General features: G+C 45.6%; 1 protein-coding gene and 1 long non-coding RNA gene across 2 annotated transcripts; both read left to right on the forward strand.

The window, feature by feature from the left end:
* Positions 1-1,011: 1,011 nt before the first annotated feature.
* Positions 1,012-22,484, forward strand: LOC140911866 (uncharacterized). The gene is made up of 4 exons (XR_012159159.1): positions 1,012-1,179; positions 16,625-16,770; positions 21,270-21,369; positions 22,233-22,484. It is a non-coding gene; the product is annotated as an uncharacterized lncRNA (long non-coding RNA).
* On the forward strand, positions 1,176-15,012 carry LOC140911864 (transcription factor JunD-like). The gene has a single exon (XM_073345881.1). The coding sequence runs from the start codon at positions 1,433-1,435 to the stop codon at positions 2,591-2,593; it is 1,161 nt and encodes a 386-aa protein (XP_073201982.1). The 5' UTR covers positions 1,176-1,432; the 3' UTR covers positions 2,594-15,012.
* Positions 22,485-26,688: the final 4,204 nt, after the last annotated feature.

Consider the following 26,688-nt stretch of genomic DNA (forward strand, 5'->3'; position numbering starts at 1 on the left):
GGGGACTGTCGCGGCAGGGGAGAGAGGGCACATCCATCGCATTAGAAAGGTAAGACTACTGATATTAAAAATATGAAGTGTGTGCTTTTATTTGTAGAACAAAAAACATGATTTTTTTAAAATATAATGCTTTTATCCCTAGCACTTTACAAGAGTTAGCTAAGGGTACAAACATTTGGAAAGGTCATTAAGTGGCCTGCTGAGACTTCAGCAATTTTTAAGTGGTCTGTGAAAGTAAAAGTTTGATAACCACTCCCCAGCCTACACACCTTACTACACACCTTAGACAGTATATTTACTAGGGGAAGGCAGCTGCACAGCATTGCCTCATTCACTGCACACTTTCCAAGATGCCCTTGAGAAGGGCATTAGAAAACGGTAAGGATGTTCTGCTGTGTTACCGGAGACACAATACATCAGGTAATTAAAGAGGGTGTCAGAAGGCAGGGTAATGAGGCACAGTTAGGGTTGCAGGTGGAATTTTCAAATGGTACTTCCTGATTTTTTAGTGCTTAATTATGCAACCTGCGCATTCCCTTAGCATACTTTCTGCGTAGTAGTCTGCAAAGAGAAAGTCAGATTATGGGGTGATGTTTTCATCCACTGTGGTCCTCCCACATAAACGCTGCAGGGTTTACAATCCCCTCCACTGCGTTATTGGGTCAGTGCCTCTCCCTAGCATTCGAGAGGGATGCAAACAGGTCAGGCTAAAGACGAGTTTGGGAAGCTGTGAGTTACAGTCAGCGGAATAACGCGAGGAGCAGAACAAGCCCCTGCTCCTCTGTGCCATGAAGGCGATGAAGAGCGATCATTTATAAATGAACCCCCCTCCCCATACACACACACCCGCCCACAGCTCTCACCCGGGGGGGCGCTCTGCCAAAGCCCCTTTTCCCAGCTGGCAGAGCTGTTCAGCCCGCAGCAAGGGAGCGTGGGCGGGTGTGTGGGCAGCTGCCAGCGCGGAGCTGTGTGCGCTCCCATGCCCAGGCGGGAGGGAGAGAGCCGCGGCCGCTGGAGGGGCGGAGAGAGCGGGCGCGAAGGCGGCGCTGCTGCTGGGAGGGGGTTTGACATCAGTTCCCCTGTAGGAGTTTCAGTAAATGCCACAAGCCGAAGGCGCGGAGCCCTGGGCGGCGGCTGAGGCTGCAGCTGCCCCCGGGGGAGCCGACCCGCCTGCCAGAGGTGAGCCCGGCCCCCGCCTCCCCCATCGCGGACACCGCGCGGAGCAGAGCCTGGGCGGCCCGGGCGCAGGCAGCCCACCTCCCTGCCGTGCATGCGGCTCTGGATCTCCTTCCCCTGGGTGCCGGGCTGAGGCGGGCGGGGGCCCCCCGACATCCCAGGCGAGCGACCAGTCCCCGCAGCCCCCGCGGGGGGTCCCCTTGCTCCCGCTCCGGCCGGAGGCGGGGCGGGCCCCCTGGCCGGCCGGGCGGGCAGCATGAGCGGCGGCCGGGCGGCGGTGAAGATGGAGGCCCCGTTCTACCCCGAGGAGGGGCTGGAGCTGCTGCCCGACTTCGTGCCCGGCTTCGGCAACGGGCTCGGGGCAGGGGCGGAGACGGCGGGGCACAAGCTGCTGCTCGGGGCCGGTAAGAAGCGGGAGATGGCGGCGGCCGCCTCCCCCTCGGCGCTGCCGGGGTCGTACACCCTGCGGCCGCCCGGCGGCACCCGGAGCGGCGCGGCGCTTAGGCTCATCCCCGCCGCGGCGCCCCCGGGCTCGGCAGCGGGGGGAGGAGCCGGCGGCAGGGGCGGCCCGGAGGCGGCTCTGTTGGCGGCCGGGTCCCCTGCGGAGCTGCCGCTGCTGAAGCTGCCGCCCGCCGCGGACCTGGAGCAGCTGCTGATCCAAGGCAGCCCGGGCCTGGGCCCCGCCAGCCCCTGCCCCGCCGCCGGCCCCCCGCCCCCCGCGGCCGGGCCCTTCCTCTACCGCCAGCAGGTGACGCAGGAGCAGGAGGGATTCGCCGACGGCTTCGTCAAGGCCCTGGCCGACCTGCACAAGCAGAACCAGCTGCTCGGGGCGCCGCTCTCCCCGGGGCCCTGCCGGCCCGCCGCCGACCCGCCCGCCGTCTACACCACCCTCGGCAGCTTCCACCCGGCCGGGCCGCTCAGCCCCGCGGGCGGCACCTACTCCGCCGCCCCGCCGGGCCTGCCCTTCTCCTCCCCCGCCCCGCCGGGGCTGGGCAGCGGCCGGCTCCCCGCTCCCGGCGCCGCCAGGGCCCTGGAGGAGCCGCAGACTGTGCCCGAGGCGCCCCCGCCGGGCGAGGCCGGCAGCAGCGCCCCGACGCCGCCCTCGCTGTCGCCGCTGGACGCGGAGAGCCAGGAGCGGCTGAAGGCCGAGCGGAAGCGGCTGCGGAACCGCATCGCGGCCTCCAAGTGCCGGCGGCGGAAGCTGGAGCGGATCGCGCGGCTGGAGGAGAAGGTGAAGGCGCTGAAGGGGCAGAACGCCGAGCTGGCCGCCACCGCCAGCCTCCTGCGGGCCCAGGTCACCCAGCTGCAGGGCCGCGTCCGCAGCCACCTCTCCAGCGGCTGCCACATCAGCGCCGCGGGCCCGCCCGCCCCGCCGCCCCCGGAGGAGCCCGCCGCGCCGGAGACCAGCGCCTGCTGAAGCCGCGGGCCGGAGTGGGACAGAGACTGAGCAGCCTGCCCGGGAGAAGGGGGCGACCCCCAGCCCCGCGCCTCAGACTGGACCCGGGACGGGAGCGGCCCCGAAAACACGTGCGAGTCTCGCTTCCTCGTCGTCCCCCCACCCCCGGCGCTTTGCACGGCGGCTCGCAGACTGGGCTCGCCTGCCGGGGAGGAGCCAAAGGCCCCCGGCCCCAACGCGCTGCCGCAGCGGAGAAGGAAAGATCTTCGACTTTCCAGAGTCGTCTTAAAATATTCCGGAGTCGGTTTGGGGATTTGATGGGGGGGGGAAGCACTAGAGCGTTGCAGGAAAAACATAGGGGTTCAAAGGTTCGAGATTTATTGACCAATAGATAATTTTAAGTACCTAGATTGAAGGTCCCTCTTTATTTATTGATGCCTGGGAAGGAAGCAAAGTACAGAAGTCGGGTATTAAACATCTTGTAAGGTATATTTTATGTTGCACTGAGTACAGAACGGTTTTATATTGGGTATTTAACGTTTAAAGCTGACTTCAAGAGAAATTCCTACACTTCAAAGGGAAGGGTGTTTGGGGGTTGTTTTTTTCAAAGTTCAAGTGAAGAACTTGTAAAGATTTCAGAACTAAAATAACCCGTTTACAGAGAGTCAACTTTATTTTCCTGCAAAAGGCATAATTCCTAATACACCTTAATATAGTGTGTAGTGATGGTTCAATATGTTTGTTCAGAGCTTGAAAAAAGCTAAAATTACCCATTTCTTTTTTTAAAGTGTGTGTGTATAGAAAACAAAATGTGGTGATGGTATTTCTTGGTATTGAGAAGAATTTTTTTAAAAAGATTGTTTTGCTGCAGAGTAGCTTTTAATTTGCAGCTGGCAGTTAAGAGATGCAAGTAAAGCACTTGAATGGGTCTGGTTTTAAAATCTAGCCTTAGCTGAGAGAGATTCTGCTAGGTAACTTAGGTTAGAATGAACGATATTTAATTACAGATTCAACTGTAAGAAAGTACTCTTACAGACCATAAGCTCCATATTATTTCTTGTGCTAATGCAAACTTGGAGCATTGATATATATATATATATATTTATTTATTTATTTATTGAAACTTGAAACTTTTTTGATGTCACCTAAACCTTATTTTTATAGCAAACGCATCTGGAAGAAATTAATTTGGCAGAAGAGTGTCATTTATGCCATTTCTTTCACTGTGCACATTCCAGTTCTGCTTGCTCTTTATGGGGTATAGTAGCAATTCAGTGCTACCCAGAAAAGGGCTCAGATTGTTTTTTAGCTCTAACAGTTACTTTATGGTAACTCCATTGTATTATGTTTGAATAAATCATAGAAACACAATGGAGAACTAGATTTATTTTTTCAGAAGAAATATGTAAATAATATTTTCTTGTTCTATTTTATCCTAAACACATTTTTCTAGTTGTCTAGGGAGGGGAAGAGTCAAAAGTCAGAATGTGAGATGAGTTTCTGGGTGGAAGAGTCCAGTGTGATTTATTTATTTTTGCCTAGATTTTACTAATAAGGGATAGAAAGGGAATGGTTTTCTCTGCTTAGACTTGCTTTTTGGGATTCTCTGGATAAATAGCAAAAACCATGTTATGGGCAGTTTTGCTTTTTTACTACCCTTTGATATGCATGTTTTGAGCACTTCTGCAAATCAAGGTTTATTCAGTCTTGTGGTTTCGTACAATTAAATTTTCATTTTCAGCATGAACTCTGAAGGTTCATTCAACAAGAAACCCTGTAAGGCCCTGATCCTGGATCTGCCCATACTTAGAACCACTGAAGTCAGTGGGGCTCAGCATGAGCAGACCCAGTTGCAGGATGGGGCCCCACCATAGTCTTTGGAAAATATCTTAACTAATATAGTTTGTTTTATAAGCATGATCAATTAAACCAATTCCATAACCATTTTATCTCATCCATGTCCTCTTCTGAAAGCTACTTCAGCTATGCTTTGAAATGCACGAAGGGGAATTGATATGCATACAATGTTTTTTGCTTGTAAAGAGAGTCTTGTGAGAGGGTTGACTTAAAATAGCATAGCTGTAAATGTAAACTGTGCGTGAGGCTTCCCCTTGTCAGGCCTGGGACACACACTTAGCACAGATGACTTCAATGAGTAGTGGAGATGCAAACCACGTTAATCATTTAAAAACTGAGTAAAGTTGTAGCATAGCCAGAGCCAGAATGAGTGATTTCAGTGATAGTCTAAAACTCCCTTCTTCTGTCCTAAGAATTGTGTATTAGAAATACTAGCGAACAAACGCAATGCCGCTTAATTTTTACGAAGTAACTACAACGTAAAGATCTTTTGCTAAGCGTTCAGTCAGTTTCACCACACTAATAGAATTCAACCAGTAGTAATGTGCCATGTCTGGCAAATGTGTTAAAAATGAACCAGTGCTTAGTACATGAAAAACTGCATGTCTTTGCAAAGGTGATGGTGCAGAAGTAGAGAATCAATTAATTTTTTACACTTAAACACAAGCTTTACATAATGAGGGAAGGAGGGAACTCTACTTGGTAAGCAAACTTGCACTGAGTGCTCTGCACTGGCAGTGTTTCTACTTCATTAATGGAAAATAAGTATTTTGATGATACGGCACAGTGGTCAACTTGTGTAGTTTCAAATGAAAGTGGGGGAGGTGGGTGAAGACCTTCTAGCAGTACCTGAGGAAAAGGTTGAAAAACACCTGACACTTGCTGCAATCTAGTCCATTTTGTAGGTGCTCTTTGCTCCTCAGAAGTATTTAAAGATATAGCTTTAAAGGCACTGCATATAATTTCCGATAGGTTTAGTTCACCAATATCTAGAGAAGGGGATGAGCTCCACGAAGAGAAATCACCACAACCTTGCTTCCAAAATGGTGGCAGAATTATGATATGGGGCCAATGAGGAGCCCCTCCAGCATAGCACTAGTAGGGCTACGAAACATCACTTGGTTTCTTTCTCCAGTGATACCTCCGCAATTTGTGGAGCTACATGGCATGTTATTCTCACCAAAGTCTTATCCGACCTCATCTTGAATGCCTGCAGTGTTGGTTTTATGACTACCTCCTTAAGTCTGTTCTTCTACCACTCTTTTTAGCTTGTAATATTAAGCCTAAGCTTTCTTTACTTCAGTCCATTGTTGCTTGTCGGACCATCTTTTAAAATGTTGTAATACCCTGTTTATTTCCCCAGGTGTTCTTTTTAGATTATATATAGCTCCCTCAGTCTTTCATGTCGTCTGATCCTTGTATCATTTTTGTTGCTTTTTGTATTTCTCCTAGTTTTTCTTCATTGTTCCTAAATTTTCAGAACCAATAAAGTGCACAGTGCACCAAGTACAGTCTCATTAGGCCATTTTAGACCCTGATATCTGTTAAAATTTTCAAAACCACTTAAGTGACTTGGGTGCTCACATCCTGGTTTCAGAAGTGACAGGCACTTAAAAGCCTAATTCTCATTAAAAGTCGGCTGACTTTAAATGAGACTTCAGGACTATGAAAATTTTACCTATCCTCCTAGACTTAATCTGATCTCTTCACACACATTCCTGATACTGACTGTTCAAGCAAAAGATTCTCATATCTGCAATTTATCATCACTACCAGTCAGTCTTGCATTATTTTCTAGACAGTTCCAATCTCTCTTGGTCACTCTGCTTGTGTGTTACTATTTTGTGTTTCTCATCAGTAAATTTGATTGCAGTTTAGTTGACACCTTCCTTAAGATCTAGAGTATAAAAATATTACTCTGCACTAAAAAGCATTGGTCCATGGTATATAATTGGTACTTATGTTTGGCATGTCTTTGTGTCTAGGTGCTACAGAAAGGTGGTGATGGGTGAGTACTTGTGGCTAGGAATTCCTGTTCACTCCTACTTTCCTCGGGCAGGGGGTGGGAGCTATTGGCAACTGATTACTGCCCACGCTGACTTGGAGTATGGAAAACATATTCTACTGCTTGTAATTTGTGGTTCCATTCCTAGAAGAGCTGTTTAATTCACTTCTCATTCAGAATGTGTAGTAACATCGTCCAGTTTCATCAGCTGGCCTGACCCATCAGCGTGGTTGTTACAGATTCCCGTAATGGGTTTTTCCCCTCCACTTCTGGGTATAAACTGCGTCAAGCTCAGATGTGGAATCCAAACTCCATTGATATTCTAATAAATGTGTTTTGTTCTAGTTCTGTTTCCCCTCTTCTTTAGTTAAAGGAAAAGAGTGAAAAGACTAACTGAATTGTGATGTTGGTAAATAAGTAGATGGCATTCTTCTCTCTTAGTTCAGTACTGAGCTAATGTCACAGTGCATTGCTGGGATTAGCTGTTCTGTTGGAGGTCCTATCTGCCAGAAGAGGCATAAAGACAATGTCCTGAGTAGCACTTAAAATTTAGGTGGCATAGATCTGATGCTCATAGTTTGGCCAACCAAACCTCTGGTGTAGACGTAACTAGGCTAATGGAAGAATACTTCTGTCAGCCTAGCTTCTGTCACTCAGGGAGGTAGCGTTCTGACCTCGAGCATCAAGAAAAACCCCTTTCAGTGCTCTAGGCTCCATCTACACTATGGAGTTATGCCAGTATATGTTCAGGGCCGTTGCTATGCTGCACTGTAGTCCTTTTTGCATAGATATGGCACTAAAGATCCCATGGCACTTTCCCAAGAGTATGGGGTGTCCTGTCAAAACACAGGTGTTGAATTACAACTTGAGCAATTACATTCTGCATACCTAAAATTCCTGCTCCATTTTCAGTGATGCAGGCTATTCTGTCATATACCAACACCGACTAGAGAAGAGCAGTGCTGCAGCAGCTGTCATTTCACCTCAGCGGTGGCTGCATTTCAGTGTTTGGGTGGAGAAGTCTCTAAATATCACTTATACCTTCAATTACATCTGTCTCATCGTAAAATGTTGTTTGAATAAGTCCCAATATTAAACCCTGAATTATCCCACAGGATGTGATTGTTAGCATAGCAATCTTGATATGAACTGCTGCTTCTCTTATTTGGCAACCAATTTCTAATCCATGGTATGGAATTTTTAACTAATGGTATTTATTCAGTTATCCTATAAGATTATTCTGGGCATTGATAGTCAAATATACACTAAATCTCCTTTATGTCCTAATCATTAGTCCCACTGCAGATGGTAGTTGGATTGCCATGATGTAACTAAACTTTATATACTGATTCCTGTCTGAATGTATTCCTTGTATAGATGCCTGCCTAATAAGCCAACAGTTTCTTAGGGTTTTTCCTTCATATTCTTAAAGTTATTTTCAGAGTTCCTGAAACTTCCTCTGCTGTTTCTTCAGTGCATTTTGTCAGGGCCTCCAGACTTACTTTTTTCACCATCAATTTATATATATAAAAATAATGATCACCAAAATATTATATAATTATTTTTGGTGATACTTTTTTCATCATCTTTGTTTACACCTCCAACTACTGTCTCTAGCAATTTCACTGTTTCTTTCACAGGGTTTTCTGATTTCCTTCCGCTTATCTCTTTTTCATTGAAGCTAAGTATACATTTGACAAATACTCGATTTGTGCAGCAACATTGCCATTTTCTAAGTATTTTTATTTGGTTAAATAGTAATGTGAGCAAGAACAAAATCATCTGCCTGTTAATCTGATCACCAAGGAGGAGAGTATGTATGTCATCAACGTTGAGCACAGTGGCTTGATAGGCTATTCAGATATACAGAATCTGGCAGGCAGCCTCCCTTTTAAAAACATGTAGGAAGATGAGCAAGGGAAAGTGAAGTCTTGATTGGGCAGTGTGTGTGTGAAGAGAATCCTGCAAATGCTGACTGCAAAGCCCCTGTCTCTTGCTGCAATTCAACCTTGGGTGCAGTAAGTCCTAACTCTGTGGTACTTAATTACATGACAGTTACTCCTGTGATTCACTGAAGAAACTTCTCGAGTTGAATTACATCTTCTCAAAAAGAAAAGGAGGACTTGTGGCACATTAGAGACTAACCAATTTATTTGAGCATAAGCTTTCGTGAGCTACAGCTCACTTCATCGGATGCATACTGTGGAAAGTACAGAAGATGTTTTTATACACACAAACCATGAAAAAATGGGTGTTTGCCACTACAAAAGGTTTCCTCTCTCCCCACCCCACTCTCCTGCTGGTAATAGCTTATCTAAAGTGAGCACTCTCCTTACAATGTGTATGATAATCAAGTTGGGCCATTTCCAGCACAAATCCAGGTTTTTACTCTGAAATCGTCTCAAAACTAGAGTATTTAGCAAACTTGGTTCCAGTTGCCTCTTTGAAGGTTGTCAACGAAATCAGAGTTTATGGAGAGTCTCAATGCTCTGGGTGAGAAATTTTGCAGTTAATATGGAAACCATATTCTATTGTGGAGGACAAAGTGTGTTAAACTGCTAAGCAATCTTGTGCCACTCAATTGTTTTCTATCATTGTTTTCTATCCCTGTTGTGAAGTGACTTGCAACCTGTTCATGCTGTTAGACTTATCAGACATAAAGAAGAGAGAGATGTTGGCTCAGAGCAGGAACATAATTTACTTTTGCACTGTGGGATCTTCGATGGCAAGTGCTGCTAATACAGGTTTCAGAAAACAGGAGGAAAAAAGAGTGCAAAAGATCATGTGTAGTGTGTACTAATGGGACAAACATCCAAATAGCTTTAACTGAAATTTTACAGTTTGAACTGTCTTCCAAAACAACTTTGCATTGGCCTTGTTTAGCCACTTGTCCCTGTTTGACATTATGGCTACTGGCTAGACGCTCTTTCTAAACTTCTTCTGAAGTTCATTGCATGCAGAAAACAGGCCTAAGATGGAACTCCACTTATGTTGAAACAACTCATACAAACAGGGTGTACACATCCAGGAATTAAAATCCACATCCCCAGTGGCTTTACAGTGGAATATTGTTAATGAGAATTGGTGCATTGGAACCCTGGAAGCAACCCAAGCTGGCATCTGTTTTTTGGTACTAGCTATGTCCTTTGAAAATGGACCTATGCTTAAGTCAGTGATTCTCAACTGGTGTACACAGAGGTCTTCCAGGGTGTACATAACTCATCTAGATCAGTCTCTCAACCTGGGGGTTGTGAGACAGATTTAGAATGGTCACAAGTGCAGGGCTTGCATTAGGGGGTGACAAGCAAGGTCAATGCCCGTGCCCCAGGGGGCCCTGCAAAGCTAAAATATATGCTTAACCCCCGGGCAGCGAGGCTTAGGCTTCAGACAAGGCTTGCAAGTGAAAAACAGGCTCAAGTATCACACTATGATGTAAATACAATATTTATATTCCAATCAATTTTATTATATGGTAAAAATGAGTCAGCAATTTTTCAGTAACAGTGTGCTGTGACACTTCTGTAGTTTTATGTCTGATTTTGTAAGCAAGTAGTTTTTAAGTGAGGTGAAACTTGAGGGGGACACGACAAATCAGACTCTTGAAAGGGGTACAGTAATCTGGAACCACTACACTAAGTTTTTGACAATGGCATAAATACTGTGAATGCAGAAATTTTGTCTCCTTGTGGTTCCAGCCGTAACTAATTCTAAAGTCAGGCCGTTTCTTGTGCCAGATATGTGCATTTAAGTATTTTCCTTTCAGCTCAGATATGATTTATCAATGCTAGAGTAGCCAACAAATCTGATTAAAGCATGCAAATATCTATGAATTCAAAGCAAGGAATAAATACTTCTCTTTATCTAATCTACTCATCCAGGTATACAAAATTAAAGGAACTGCAGTTTCCTCAACTGTAATGAATGTGACGGTGAAGTATGCAATAGCACCGTACTTTCCATATTCCAGCAATCAAATAGTAGGGTGGAAGCCCTGCATAATTATACTAAATCTTGCGACTGCAAGGCCCCTTTTAGAAGTTCTGCCAAACAGCATGTCTACCAAGAGGCAGTTCAGAACTGATGATGCAGAGAATATGGTTATTTTATAATACCATTTATCACTGATACATTTTAAGCATTACAGGTCATGGCTGTATGTACTGCAAACTGAATGGATGGTCACCATAAATAATAACTGCTCTGAATTAGCATTGTGGAAAGAGGAGGTTCCCTACTGGGGAACACAGTACTCCTGTCTGACCTGTGAAAGCCAGAGAGATTGAACCTTAAGATTGTGACTTTTAGGTACAAAGTCGATTTCATGGCTGTTACTGAGCTCTGTAGAGTTAGTCTAAGGAGCCTGGCTTTACAGGTAAAAGGATATGAAAGTCCTGGTTTAAAAAAAACCTCCATTTTTCTGTAACAGAGAATACATAGAACATATGATGGTGGGTATGTAGTAAATACTTACTGGCACTTACTTGGGATAGCTTACTTAATTCACTCGAGTAATAGCTCAGAATCATGCCGATCACATAGGGCACTCTGTGCAAAAAGAACTGAAACAGAGGAGACTCAGAAATGAGGTTCTGGATTCTTACTGTGCCACTTTTCCTATTTAATATCCATCACAAGAGGAAGACTCTCTAAAATGGTGGGTAGGTAATGACTATGGTAGGGTTGTTTAACACTACCATAGTCATTACCTACCCACCATTCTCGAGCCAATGTCATGAAGTCTTATGACCCCAAGCAGACAGGACCTCTGCCTTACATACACTCTGCAAGATTGCAGCTGTACAGTGCCCTCAAACACTCCTGGGGCATTAGATTGTTACTGACCCAGATCATTTTGTGCTAGTTCCTGAATCATTATTACTGCTTCTACAGGAGTACTTCTGGGCTCCCAAAACTTGACCTGCACCAGTTTCTGAGATGGCAACAGAAACTTACATGCTTGTGGTAAGCAATATGGTGCCATGTATCCTAGCAGGCTGGGAAAATATAATGCAACAATTTTTTTAATTGCTTTGGGGACGGAAGTCTGTAAAACAGTAGCCTTGAAATCTTTTTGACCAGTTTTGTAGTCTATCCATGGATAAATTTGACAATCAAATTTAGTAAAAGTTTTCTATACTGAATACAAACTTTATAAAAATATTTAGTCAAAACTAGCTTGTGTTGCTCATTTAAATGTTTCCCAGACTTGTTCTCTAGAAAGTCTGTGCCTCCCAGCCTTGTGACTGGTAACTTCACAATCTTTCTCTCTATAGCCATGGTCACCATCACCCACATGTGATCGAGTAAGGTTCCTGAGTTCTGAAAATGAACCAGACAATGCAGAGTTCTGATCTGTAGTTAAGTGAAATCTGCAGTAAGGACAAACTCCAAAAGGCAGCTACTTTCCTGATTTTTTTTTTTTTTTTTTTTTTTTTTAAAAAAGGCAAATCTCGAGTTCAGTGGTTCTTAACCAGAGGTCCGGGTCCCCTAGGGGGCCTCAAGCAGGTTTCAGGGGGGGTCTCCAAGCAGAGCCAGCATTAGACTTGCTGGGGCCCAGGGCAGAAAGCCACAGCCCCACTGCATGGGGCTGAAGCCTGGGTCCCTGAGCTCTGCCACTCAGGGCTGAAGCTGAAGCTTGAGCAATGTAGCTTCGTGGGGGGGGGGCCCTGAGCAGTTGCCCTGCTCGCTACCCCCTAACGCCGGCCCTGGCTTTTAGAGGCAGAAAACCAGTGACTGTGGCACAGGTGGGAGTTTTTATAGCATGTTGTGGGGCCTCAGAAAGAAAAAGGTTGAGAACCCCCCGCTCTAGTTAAGGATTTGGCTCTAGAAGGAAACAAGTTTTTGCTGGTCCCTTGGGTGTTCCCTTATATCTAAAAGATTAGAGGTATTTGGCTTATTAATACCGCCCATTGAAAAATCAGCTCTGGCGAACAGTGCTACTTAGTTGCAAATACTGTGTATTATGAAGACACGTTTAGGGTAGTTCTGGCATACGAACAACCAGTTTCAATGTACTAAGTACTGTATTTACGCTGGAATAGCTTTACCACTGTCACATTTTTTTAACTCCATTGGTGGGGGGAAAAATAATTTTTTTTTTTAAAGGTGCAATATTGGGTTAGTGAAGTTATTGGCTTTCATGTGCTGTTTAAAAGTGAGCTAGTTTGCATGGTGTGACATGAGAGATGAAATTTAAGGGCACTATTCAGCCGAAATTCTGTGCCTCCCACCACACCCTGTATTCTGAATGCACAGTTGACTCAACTGAGAAACAGGCCCACCAGCTTTGAGGCCAAAAAGGGAGGGGAGAAATAATTCCCTACCAAGCAGTTGTAGGGCCGTGTGGGGATGAAGAGCTTATGTGATTGAGCATCTTGCTTAATTATAGTTGCATTGCTACTCTCTATGTTGGGTCTGAGCATTTCCACTGCTCCAGCTTTCTGAATGACGGCAACTGTGAGCTTGCAGTAACTCCCCATACAGGTTCATCGGGGCGTGACAAGGTTTGTTGGAGTGAGAACTCTCCCACCTCTGTAGGTTTTTTGGTCTGTGATGTGGAGCAGGGGGAGGAAGAAACCAGCTGCTTCTCCTAGACAAGCTCTGTTTTTTGAGGTGTCCGTCCAAGGTTTGTCGTCGTGCTCTCTCTAAAATTTCTTCTTGGGCTGATAAAGCTTCCTGTGTTAGAATATGGTGTCCTGCTGTCATCCCAAGAGTAATTACTACTGCTGCTGAGTTGGGTGGAGTGTGTGTGTCTCTACAGAAGGGAACAGGTTTGGGCAGGCACATACCAACATCACTGATGTATAATGTCAGTTTCTTGGTGGGGAGGGCAGGTACTTTGGGTTGTGTGTGTGGCTGCCTAAGCCTAGTAGAATGGCCCAGCTGCTACAGAAGTGATGGGAGGCTGGATAGAGTCCTGAAAGTTCTCATCTATAGTGGTCGTCATTCTTAGTTCTCATTAAGTTTATTACATTTCTTTATAGTGTGGGAATCTATTCTTAGCCTCAAACTTTTCAACTTGGAGCTCTGTTAACCACCACTTGAATTCTATTCTGAATTCTCCATTCCCAAGAGCAGTATCACTTTAACTACAAACAGAGGGGATCAAAGGACTCTCTCAGAAGGGAGAAGTAACAACTGTCATTCCCCCCCCCCCGCATACACCCCCATATAGCCACCAGCAGCCCAACCACCTTAACATTGCTCAAAAGCAGAACTATACAAAAATCAGTCATTTAGAAACTAGAATCCCACATTATATTCCTCCAGGGGTTTCAGACAGGTAACTAGAATGACCAGGCATTCAAGACCTAACGTAAAGAAGAGTAGCTAGTAAACCTAAGCAACTCATCCCAGATTCCACTTTGCTGCTGCAACAATGGTGGTAGATTTTTAATTGTGTTTTTGTCTCTCCCTACTTGCCTCATTAAATTAACAGGTTGAGAAGAGGCAACCCTTCCTGAACCTCCCTGGCAGGAGGGATTTTGAAATTTGAGCAGGTACTTTTTTTGGAGTCGGTTGAATGAGAAATTTGGGATTTATTCCTACAAACAGAGCCTGTTCACATTGTAAAAACTAATTTGCTTGGATTCAGTATTACTTCAGGGTTTCTGTTTCTAGTGGAGTTTTAGAATTCTGTGTGTGTAAATTTCTGTTCTGGCTCATGTATCTTATTCAGACAGAGCTAACTGATTAATTCTGTTGCATACTGACTCCAAATTCTCTATTTTTTGTCAGAAAAGCCTTTCCAAGATAATTTTCAACAGATTGGCTTTCAAACATGGTAACATTCTATACTTAAACTGGAGACTACAGGGCTTAATAAAAATGCAGCTGTGGATTATGTGTACTGGATTTTTTTTTTACATTGCTATTACAGACTGTAATATTAGAATCAAAATAATTAGTCGAAGTGGAAAATATTCGTTTATAACTTGCACTTGATTAAATGTAAAACAGTTTATCTTAATTTAGTAGTGTGTAGGAGATACTGTATCCTTTTTAATCAACTTGAGTGGAAAATCCATGTTTACAAGTGTACTCCTGGTTCCTGCCAATTGATGGTAGCCAATTTAAAAACAAAACTGGAGGTTAAAACATACTGCAATCCGCTACCTTGGCATAGTGGTCTCACTCCTGCGGCCACTGACGGCACTGAGAGCCTTGTTAGGGACTCAAACAGGAGCAAGATTGGATTCTAAGTCTTTGTTTTACATGCTTAAGACAGAAAGGCGACTTGCCTTGTGCGCTGTTTTGTGCTCCTGTGTGTCATATATAATTTAGAAATACACCAATCAGTTTGTAATACTAGCACCTCTATGGAGATTGCAGTTTGTTTGGGTTTTTTTCCTTGGAGGGTTAGACACTTTGGAATGTATAACATTCATCCCTGTGCTAGAATTGTTTACAGGCAAAGAGATTACTTGTTTGATTTTTGTAATCTGCAATGTGCAATTTTGTACATGCATTTTAAACTAAAAGAAGAGTTTATAAGGAAGATGCGGTCTGTACAGGACTTGGCCATGAGTATTATTTCTTTTATATAAATATCTGAAAAAATAAAATTTCTTTATATTTATCTTTGTGGTGTTGTTTTGAAAATTCAGAAACTTAAACAAGTTAAATTGTTCAATGAACACGTTTGGCATTGCCTACATAGTCTGTATTCCTAACACAAAAGCCTAGCTTGATCTCTTGTAGTAAATAGGTTGCACTCCTGCTTCATACTTGCTAGTTGTTCCTTCTTCCAGTGCTAGCCACTTACTTTGTTCTTCGTCTCTTAGCATTCTAAGTTAGGTATGGTCGGGAAAAGTCACGTGTAAAAACGTTGTGGAATTCTGTCTCTCTCTGAATAACTTTCCACTGACCACTCGATTGACAACTCAAAATGTTAGTCTTCTGAAAAAGCTCCAGCCCTTATTTAACTTGATTGTTCTGTCTCTTAGCACTAGCTTGGAATCTGAACAAGTATAGTGAATCCGTCTCAGACTAGGGCTGACAATAGCTTACTGGAATCCCGCTTACTGTTAAGGTTTGTATTGTCTCAGAGCTAACTAGTAAAAACTTGTTTTGTCACAGACTAGTCTGACTTGAAGATGACCATGGAGCAGATCTGTTGAATAAAGCATGTTTTGTTTTTTTTCTCCATAGTCACTACAATAACTACATTTTAATACTGGGTGGGATGTAATAGTTTAGAAGTGTCCCACTGCACAGCACATTTGCCAACTAGGAGAGCTGAGCACAACCATTTTCCCACCCTCCAAAAATCCGAGATTTCAGAAAAATTCCCATTGTGCATTGAGGTGAAAGAGATTCAGACCACCCCACCCTGGGATTGCTAATAACCTGGGGGTTAGAGCTCTTGCCTAGGATGTGGGGAATCTTTCTTCAAGTCCCTGCTCTGGCTTATTTGAAAGAGGGCCTTGAAGCTAAAGTTTCCCATTCCCAGAAGGGGCCCTACCCACCAGGCTTGACTAATTCAGGGGGATTTTTATCTCTGATTTTGACCAGAAATTCCACCTTGGACCAGAAAACTTCATATGAAAAGTTTATTTCATTTCAGCTAATCTGCATTTTCTGATAAAACAGTTTTTTGAAAAATTCCCAGCCAGCTCTGCCCAGTAGTGACCAGATATGGCACAACTGACTGGCGTCACTCAGCCATTGCTTCAGTTGTTTGGGTACTAGTTGTAAGCACTTAGAGAGAGCCCAGTGCTTGCGCTCTAGAAGAAAGCTGTTCAATTAAGACAGACATAAGTCCCACTTGGAGAACAACTTTCATAACCAACCCCACCCTAGTGCCAGGCTCCCCCCGGAATTAAGATGGTAGGAGAATAATAAAATGTCAAAGCAGATAAGAATGCTGATAACATGCCTTTAAGGCAAAGATAGATGCCTCACATATTGGGTCTTCAGGTCTCTGGAGGATTCCCAACACACATTCACACGTGTGTGTAACTGAACATGGATCTTCAGTAGGTCTGTAGAGAAAGTGTAAATACTCTCCACACACTGATTTCTCGTGTGTATGAACTTTAAGAACTATTCAGTGTCAAAGTTGCAAAGTCAAGCACTCTAAAGTTAGAAAATGCCACAATTAAGGTTTAGTGCAACCTTAATGCAGCCCTCTTGTGCATCTGTATTTTGATAGTCTTTCATTACATGATCAAATATTTTCCCCCCTACAGGACCCTCTGCACTGGGCAACCTTAATTGTGGGATCTCCTAAACTGAGTGCTTGACTTTGCAATCTTCAGTTCATTTAAAAGAGGTGTTGTAAAACAAAATGAAGGAACAGACATTCCATCAGAGAGAATCATGTTGATCCCCTAAGGTGAGTGAGCAGGGTTCAGACCTTTAGATCTACAGCATGCATGTTTACCACCTAAGATTGCTACCAGTTACGCAGTCATCTTCTCTGTGAACCTGCCACGACGGCGGGGAGAAAGAGCTTTAAAACCCACTGGCAAAGTATATTAGTTGACAGCAGAGGAATGTAGACACAGTACTCCCAGCTTCAATTCCAGGCTCTGGAGGGAAGTGGTTAGTCCCCTGCCCCTAGCCTGTTTATTCCCACCCCCCCCCTTCCCTTTCCCTTCTGCTGCCCCTCGCCCTCAGGTAGCTGCAGTCCCCCTCTTTCCCTTCCTCCTCCCAAACATGCACCCCTCCTTGCTTTGCATTCCAGAGTGGCTGCTGCTTCCTTACTGCCTGGACACCAGCAGACAGCCTCCCTGCTCTCAGGTTTGCCCAGCACCATAGCACCCCCTAGGTTTGCCCAGCACCATGGCCAGGAGCAATAATTGCATTGAAAACCCTTCTCAGTCCAGTGATGGAGCATGCTCAGCATCTATGGAGTCTCTAGAGAATTTAGCTTCAGAACAAGTCTGTTGAACATGTGTGGATTGAGGGGTGGGGTGGCTTTTTTTTTTTTTTTTTGGAAGCTTATAACTTAGTCAAATTTGGGCAAGTTTTCACAGGGATGCCAAAAAGCACATCCCTAACACCAGACGTTCCTGCTCTAAAGCATGGGGGCCCAAGAGCTACTCAACTAAGAAGTTATAAGCATTAACGGGAAAAATATTTCCCTAATCTTGTTTCTAAAAACAGCTCTACGATTTTAGCTACAACTTTATCCAGAAATTCAGCCTGAAGGAGGCAACTGCCACGGGAAATTTCTGCCCAAATGGTTAAAGTTTTGCAAAGTTATAAGCAACTGAAAGCAGAGTCTAATTCAAAATGTTGGGCAACCTTACCTATAGGTGTTGCTACCAGTTCCACCTATAATGGGTGAGTGTACCTATAGCTGTATTGTACAGTTATCATTAAAGGTTATTAGAAGGCATTTAGTTGAGAAAGGTAATTATCTTCTGGGCAAACTAAGATTTATCATCTACATATGCCTCTTCAGATCTGTCCCATTCTCTCTGCCAACTCCCATTAACAATAGCCTTATGTTTACTTTTGAGGGTTGACTACCTGTCCCAACAGGTGTCAAATGGGTCTTGTTGCGCTCCTGCAGAATCTCTTCCATGCCCAAGGCTCATGTCAGTAGTCACACAGGTTCCTCATCGGATATCTTGCTGGAAGGGTGACAGCCCACATGTTCTTCTTGGCCTAATCCCTACCAGTTCACATCATGGTGGTTGGTTCATCTCTCATTCCCGTCCTGAACTAGAGATTGGTTCCTAAAGAACAGACATTTCCCCAGCTGCAGCCTCTTTAAAAATGCCTCTCTTCCCCTCCCCATGAGTCAATCACATATTACCAAGCTGAGCCTTCTCCCTTACCTGTGCTCCTGGTTGATTCCCAATTTCTGGGCCACTACTTTGAGAAATACAAATGGGTGCTAGCACCCAGTACTAAAACAGGGTGGACAGCTCTTGTCTGAGAGTAGCATTTCACTAAGTTACAACATCAGGCTAGTCTAGTGCTTAGCTTGCTTAGGTACATTTCATGGAGCTGTTGCTTTCCCTGCAGGTAGGGAAGAGAGGATGGTGAAAAGAATCCCCCCTGACCCCCAGCAGATTGATACTATTCCCACTATGTGAACTGATCTGTCTTCTACTCAGGGAGTGTTGGGTGACAGTCTTCTCGCAGGTTAGCTGGGGAGGAGGTGGCCATTGGGGAATGGTGCTCCAGGTCTGGCAATAGGTCAATTAGCAGGAGATAAACTGAACAGATTAGTTCCCAACTTGAGGATGTTTTATAAAGCCTGTTCTAAAAAGCATGTATCTGTGTTCTGGCTTGGTTTAGTTACCTTCCCGCCAGTATCTATTTGGGAGAGAAAAGACACCTTGAAACTAAACTGCAAGCCATATCTATGTATGTTTGTTTTTTAAAAAAGTTTCTCTGTACCACAAGGTGGTATCCATGCGGAAGCTGTAATGGTGTTCTCCGTGCCACACACACATCAGGTGGGGAAGTACACATAAGCCTCAGCAAGAAATCAGAGCCACCTGAGACAAACTGCTGAAATTCCTATTTTTCCCCTCAAAGTTAGCAAATCTTCAGTTTCAGTCCCAGTGGGACCCTGGCAAAGACCAGACTTTTTTCTGTTAATGGATTGCCACTCTAAATTCAGGGAAGTGTCAGCCCTACGTGTGGGGATTACCCTATATCAAATCTGGCCAGTCCTGATTAGTACCAGACTCCAGTTCACAAGCATCACATTTCAGTGCTTGAGACCCACCCTGCTGAGCATGCCACCCCCTTGTCAAAAACCAGAGGGACTGAACAGAACATTTACAGAAAACAGGACTATCCAGTTATAATAGTTAACAACAGTTCTGGAAGCGATATAAAAGCTTCAGGGCTCAGCCATTCTAATGATCAGAGAGCAGGATGAAACCATGGTAGATTATCCCACAGCTGGCTGCTGTCAGAGACTGCACACTGGGCTACACGGACCACTGGTTTGATCTGCTCTGGCAGTTTTAATCGCCACAGCACAACGTGATTATGAGGGCTACAAAGAGTGAAAAATCTCTTAACGCTAAGCATGGCACTGGACAGCCATACCTTGCTGAGTTTGATCTTTAGAAAAAAGCTGCTCTCAGTTTCTGTAGCACTTGTATCCAAAGTATACAAAATGCTAATTGGTAGAAGATTTTACTTCCTGCATAACTGTATTTTACTCAAGCTTAAGCAAATAGCAGGGTTACAAATAGAACTGAGAGTAAAATGAAATCCTACTTCTTGCAACCCGCAAAGCACTGGCTGTTGCAACAAGCCCCCATTGGACTGGGTGAGGATGGCTGAGAGCACTAGTGTCATTGCACCCCAAAAGCTGGGGTGGGGGGAAGGGGCTAGTTCCACACACCAGCTCTGCCTCCCGCCCCCCCTCCACTCCTCTCCCCCTCCTCCCCCGGGCCTCTAGTAACACCTCGCCCTACACTTAAGCCACACATGTTGATAAAAAGATACAAACCCAATAATGTGTATTTCACTGTAACACAATTTTAAATATTACCTTGCTGTCTCCCTTGGGTTGTTTCTCCCCGCTTCTCTCCCCCCCTCCGTTTATTCTGTTTTTTCTTTCCTTCACTCCCTCCCACTCCCTCCTGCTGCGATCAGCAACTCACCATTCTCCTGACCCTAACATGGCTCCCCCATCTGCTCCCTCCCACTGCAACTGGCATGTCTGCCTTACCTGGTATGGGGGTCCCCTTCTTTACCCTCCAGCTCTATCTCCCGTTGTCCACACCCCGCTGCTCTCCCCTTTGCTGAGTCCAGGCTCCCAAATTGAGGGGGGGGCAGAAGATGGGGGGAATTTCCAGCCTCATAGCAAATTTTGTTTATCCCCTTCTTTTTTAATTGTAATTTAAAAATTACCCTGAACACTCGATACCTGATACAGTAAGTCAGTTACAGATTGAAGGGTCAGGCTCACCAGTAGGTCTCTGCTAGCTAGCACTACTCCAGTAATGCAAAGCAGGTGTAAACCTAGCCTAGCTGTTCAATGCATCCTGGCCCTTCTACCCTGCCCAAGCATGGTATAAAACAGCCAGAGCCTACTGGTGAATGTGGCCATTAAAACTTGGTTTTTAAATCCTTTAAGGCCAATGCTACAGCTGTTCAACTCACAGGAGAGATCACACGGAAATACTTGTTTAGTGTTTGGGTATGAAATTTTTAATAGGTACAAAAACCTAAGGATATTCCCAGAGAGAAAGCTACATTCAGCTGGATCTAAATTGGAGAGTATATATCAGTTGTTTAAGGGGAAAACCACATACTATGAGAGAGCGTTGTAATTGTCCCCAAAACATGCATTACAAATCCAGAAGCTTCAGAGTGAAGGTTAAACTTAAGAAATCCAGATGGATTCAGATATGGAAATTCACAGTTCGGGCACTTAAACTACTTTCACTCTGCCCTGTGGCCGTGCCAAACAATAACCATATTAAGGCATTTTGGTGTTTGTGGTCCTTGAGTAAACTATTTTTAAAAAAAGATAAATGAGAGGTCTTAATTTATCTTCACTGCATTAGTTCAGGGAACAAGATGGAGACTCTAAGTCCAGCCACTGCCTGGCTGAGCTGCTCTCATGAGACCTGGAATCTGCTCAAGCCCTCAGGTTTTGGTGCAGGTTGTCCCTAGTATGTGGCAGCCATTACTTTGAAATCTTTGCCTTGCCCAACACACCCAAGACTATTGCTGAACTGCAGAGGGGAACTCAGGTTTGCTAGTCTGACAGAGCACCCGCTGGGAACAGGGCACAGTCAACTCCAGCAAGTAGCTCTGCAGGAGAGGGACCTAATTCCGCAGATGCTGATGGACAATAAACCTGCTTCTTAAACTGTTCTTATGTCGTGTTTCTGTTCCTTCTCCAAGTGACTCATGACAAGCTTCTCCCGAACACTTAAAGGCGCTGAAAGGATTCAGTGTGTAAACAAGGCAGATGGGACTCACTTTCATGTCCAGAAATGAGAAGGTAAGTGGCAGGACCTGCTCCCACTGTCAAACCCAAAGGTTTTGGGGTGGCAGAAGAAGGTGTGCAGGAAACCTGCCCATGTGTACCCTACCGGTGTGACCTCAAGGAGGAAATAACTGGGGTGGATTTGAACTAGGTCTGTACTGGTTTATGACACGTGTATGAGGTTTGGGTACTGCAAGAATCTTGAAATTGGCTGTTAGCTCACAAATAAGGGCAATGGTGGCATTTGCCTGGACATGTATTGATGACCTTTGTGTTTTAGTTACAGGATGCAGACCAGTGGGGGGTCTGCCCTAAGCAGCACTGAAGGGGTAAATATGCAGTTCTTTTTGGCTGAAACTCTGCACATCTCTTTATCCTCTACTTTTAAAATGCACTGTCATAAATACCCCTTTGCAGCTGAAAACCCTTTCTGATTTTCTTAGTCACTGAACTGCCCCAAAGGAGATGGGTTAGAAAGAGAGATGATTGACTTGTTGTTGTAACGCACTTCACTTAAACACATGCTGGCTCTACTTTATTAAACGATGTAGCTTAATCCCCCACTTGCAGCACTCCACCCACATGCTTTGCCAGCAACCCTGCAAGACTCAGGTCCTGTCTTCACAAACACATCCCTTGTTGATATAGCTGGACCTGCACCTTCGTGGAGGCTGATGTCAAACCGCTGCCTGGGGGCTCTTGCCTAATGTTCACCACTGTGTGCTGGTGCCCGGCCCAGAGTTCTTTTCAGCCCCAGTGCTGGTTTTCCCCAAAGGGGGGATTGTGCACCAACCCTGTTCCTTGTGAAGTCTTTTCGCTGAAAGCTGGGTCAATGTAGCTGGAGCGTAGCTTTTTGGTGACTCTGCTCTTCTCCCCAGGCAAGTGCCATCCCCTGAAAATACACACCGAGAACGGGGACCCATCTCCAGCTAAAAGGAAAAAAATGAGTTTTCGTTGGCTACCAGCAGCATGAAGCCCCAGGAAGTTGGACTGAAACACTGTAGGATTTCTATTCCGCGATGTATCTACATAGAGACTCACTATAAGCAGGTTCCTGTATATCCATATTCAGCAGAAGCAGCTTAGTGCTGTATTTCCTGCTGTTTAGTTGTTGGAATTTTTCAGACAAGGCTGTACTTATTAGAAAAAATAAATATCAAAACTCTGTTAGACAGAAGTACCGCAGAACTTCGCCTGCCCCTTACCTCCCCTCACTCCCACACCTTTGCAAAGACTGCTAGAGGTAAGAACATGAACCAAATATATAGACAGCGAGGTCTGTGGTTTTATTTCCACCCCAGGGTGAGAATGGGATAAGCACAATATTCAAAGTACTAAATTAAGAACCTGTTCAAACAGGCATGAGGTAGCGTCTGAGACCACAGGACAAATATTTGTCTGCCACGCACTTTGGCAGATAATCAAAAGGCAGCCAAAAGAGGGTGGAGAAGGAGTCCACCGGAGACAAGGCGCAGCCTGTTTGCTCATCCCAGTGGAGAGAATTAACCCAGACCTACAAAAGTCCTTTGCTAGACGGAGTTCCTTCAGAACCCAACAGAACCATCCCACTTAGATAATCTGAGCCGTAGGTGCAGGCCTGCTTGGTGATGTCCTACGCATGTGTAAGTCACAGGTGACCCTTTCACACAGCAGGTGTCCTTACGCCATCTGCCTATGATCAACATGCGGGGGAAAACGCAGATTATTGTGAGACTGTGGCAGCAGAGGAAGCTTCCTTGCTTCTCCTCATCCCCCTCCTGTTGCTACACAAACAGCACGTTGCCAAGTGATGGGATTGTGACATCAGATATAAGTCACGCTCCCCCTTCTCTCCTCATCCCCCAAATCAGCTATTTGCACAGTGCAATCCTATTGGTTGAAATGAAGCATGTCAGTGCATTCATGTGCTTAAGGTGACGCTGTTAGACCAGTGGGTCTCCATATTTTCCCATCCTGTCTAGCTGAGAACCTTTCTCCTTTAGTGGTATGGGAAGGGCAGGCAGATTGCAGCCCACAAGTCGAGAACCCCTTTATTAGATGGAACAAGTCAGACATAGCATCACAGACAAAGCAAGAAGGAAACTTACTATTCTTGTCCCTATGCTGAGTGGTAGTAGAATTTGGGGCCCTGCCTGTCAGGTTCCCATTTGGAGCAGAAATCTAGGATGTGGACCCCAGTATTTTCTTCGTGTAATTTGTCCATTTATGACACATGCTGTGTCCTAGAACAGGGGTGGTGACGAACAGCATGTACCTATCTCCCTCTTACAGAAACCTCAGGTTAGGCACTGCTGCCCTGTCTGCAGAAGCAACTGCCTTGTGCCTCTGTCTCTCTCCAGGACTTCATGCAAATCTCATTGCTTAAACTCTACCTCTTTTCCTCCCTCAGCCCCTGCACTTCTCAGCTGGGAAAACCCTAACCCAAGGCTGAGGCCACATGGCCTGGCTAGATAATCCTTGTCTCTCTCTCTCTCACACACACACAAGCTTGGACAAGGCTAGAGGCCTGAACACGGAGGAGTGCTCCCCCACCATACCCTTCAGACTCTGGCTGTCATTAGTAGAGTTCCATCCTGGGGGCTTATATGTCACAAGCCATTAGCTCCTTCTGATATTATATGTATCTATTCCCTCCCCCAGAAACTTCTTAATATAGAGAGAAGGTTGAGAGCACGTACCAGTAAGGCAAGGATCACACCTGTTCCAGGGATGTTGTAATTATCTCTCCCCCCCTTCCCCTCCCCGGCCCATAAAACCAGCACTACAAATCCAGCAATTTCATAGCTAAGGTGAAAATAAAAAGGAAGGAAGCCATGTTAGAGGAGGGAGCACACGGTTTGGCACAGATACACCCATCTGCAGGACAACCATACTTCCAGAGTGAAAAGTGGGGGACACGACAGCAAAGGGCCATGTGCAATAAATGCTGTGTTTATTTATCCTTCTAGGATCCTTTCAGTATCTTCTCCTGGGCTCAGCCTCTCTCTTCTGAGATGCTCTTGCCCAGCTGCCACCCCCCTCCCCCACAACACACACAACCTCAACTCTGCCCCCTGGTGATACCAAGTGAAAAAACTGGTTTTAAATCAGTTTCATCTGGGTCACACACTAACATTTACGAATCGTAAGCACACGTTTACTGCTCAGTGTCACCCCAGGAAAGTGTGAAGGCTCTCTGTGTATTAACGGTGCTTTTCCAGTCCTTGACATGTTTTACCTGAGTTCTGTGGTGCCTAGCTTTTCAGTGCTTGTTTTGAGAGATGACGACAACATCCCCGTGATGTTTTTATCCTAACGTGCACTATAAACCTTGACTGCATCGTAATACAGCTCTTGTATATGGGAAGACCTAAGGTACTGTATGGTTGAACACCTGCTTCAAGTGCAAGACTCAGCCTACCTATGGAGTCACCTCCATAACAAAGAACACAGGTTAAAACAAAGGCATGGAAGGCTGGGCCTTGGTTGGCACTAGTAGAACAATATTCCTCCCACCCTGCAAGCCAATTGTCTCATGGCAAAGCTGGTATTTCTCATCCTGCCTCCCTCAACACCACTGGGGGCCTCTTCCTCCCTGGGAGAGCCTTCAAATACAATAGTGGGGTTTCCAAGCGGCTCACCCACTCCCCCTGCCACACTCCATCAGGCCCTGCTCTCTCCATCCATCCTGCTGTTCTGCATCACCCCCATACGACTCTCACATTGTGGTCCTCTCTGACACCAACAGCTGGCGCTCTCACCCTGTCCTCACATTCGCTCCCTCATGGGTCTAGGAAAGCCTAAAGCCCGGCTCTCCCTACTGGCTCTAGGCAGATCTAGGGTTCAGAAATAAATATAGAAATGGGGCTGGGTAAGACTTTGACTTTCAGGTGCTTCCTTCTAGATTTTTCTGCACCTTCTATAAATCGAGTCACACCAAACTCTCACCATCCTGTTCCTTTGGAACTGCAAAATCTTCCGGCTGGCAAAAACTCACAGTCCCATAGAACAGGGGCAGGTATGGATACTGCATCTAAAACTTTATCACTGGGCTGCCGTGCTCAGAAACAGACATGATTTCTCAGTGTGAATGATAAGCCAGCATGGATGCAGGATACAGCCAGCAACGGTTCCTATACAGGACTGCATGTAAGCACCTGCTTATAGAAATCAATGGGACTTAAGCACATGCTTAAATGTTGTGCTGAACATGGATGGCCTTAAGCATGTGCTTAAATCCTTTCCTGAATTAGTGCCCACGTGAGATGTCCCCACTTTATAAGATGGCTTGGGCACAAGGATGACACCCACCTCTCTGAACCCACTGTTTGGAATGAGGTGCGCTGCCAGCATGGTCTCTATACTGGATACTACATTGTTATAGAATAATTACCCACCTCAGACAGAGATTTAACTGCAAATAACATACTTGGGTCCCTTCAGCAGCTTCACACACAATATGGCCTTCCTGATAAAGTAATTTACAAATTAGACGCTGCTTACAAAATCAGACATAAAAATACAAGTGTCACAGCACGCTGTTACTGAAAAAGTTATTACTTCCTCATTTTTACCATAGAATTATAAAATAAATCACAACCCTCAGGCTGAGAAACACTGATCCAGTGTACAGAGCAGTATAAACAAGTCACTGTATGAAATTTTTGTTTGTACTGACTTCCAGGGGCGGCTCTACCAATTTTGCCGCCCCCAAGCAGTCGCCGCCGAATTGCCGCCGCACTCGGAAGAGCGGCGGACCTGCCGCCGACTTGCTGCCTTGGGACACGGACTGCCGCCCCATTCTCAATGCCGCCCCAGGAACCTGCTTGGAAAGCTGGTGCCTGGAGCCGGCCCTGCTGACTTCACTAGTGCTTTTTATGTAGCCTGTTGTCAGGGTTGAAAGTAACTTAAGGGACTTACCAGTACGCAGGGCCGGGGTCCTGAGCAAGGTTTGCCGGGGAGGGGAGGAAGGGGCTCAACCGGAAGGGGCGGGACCTCAGGTGGAAGGGGCGGGGCTGGGAGCCCCGGCAGCGATTTAAAGGGCTGGAGCCCCAGGCCCTTTAAATCGCCGCCGCTACCCTGGGGCTCCAGCTGCGGTAGCAGTGGCCGGGAGCCCCAGGCCCCCTTTAAATCACCACCACAGCGCCATGGTGGTGGTAGCGGCGACGACTGCCAGGACCCCAGGACCCTTTTAAATTGCTGGGCCCCAGGGACGCTGCCCCCTGCTGGTACGGCTCTTACCGGTACACCAAACCGGACCGGCTTACTTTCACCTCTGCCAGTTGTAAAACTAGACAAATGTCTAGATGAGTTGATGAACCCCTTGGAAGAGCTCTGCATGCCCTGGGTTGAGAA

Source organism: Lepidochelys kempii, chromosome 5 (assembly GCF_965140265.1).
Source record: "Lepidochelys kempii isolate rLepKem1 chromosome 5, rLepKem1.hap2, whole genome shotgun sequence".
NCBI classification, from domain to species: Eukaryota; Metazoa; Chordata; order Testudines; family Cheloniidae; genus Lepidochelys; species Lepidochelys kempii.

Excerpts from the sequence above, each read along its gene's own strand:
- LOC140911864 (XM_073345881.1), top strand. The coding sequence starts at position 1,433 with ATGAGCGGCGGCCGGGCGGCGGTGAAGATGGAGGCCCCGTTCTACCCC.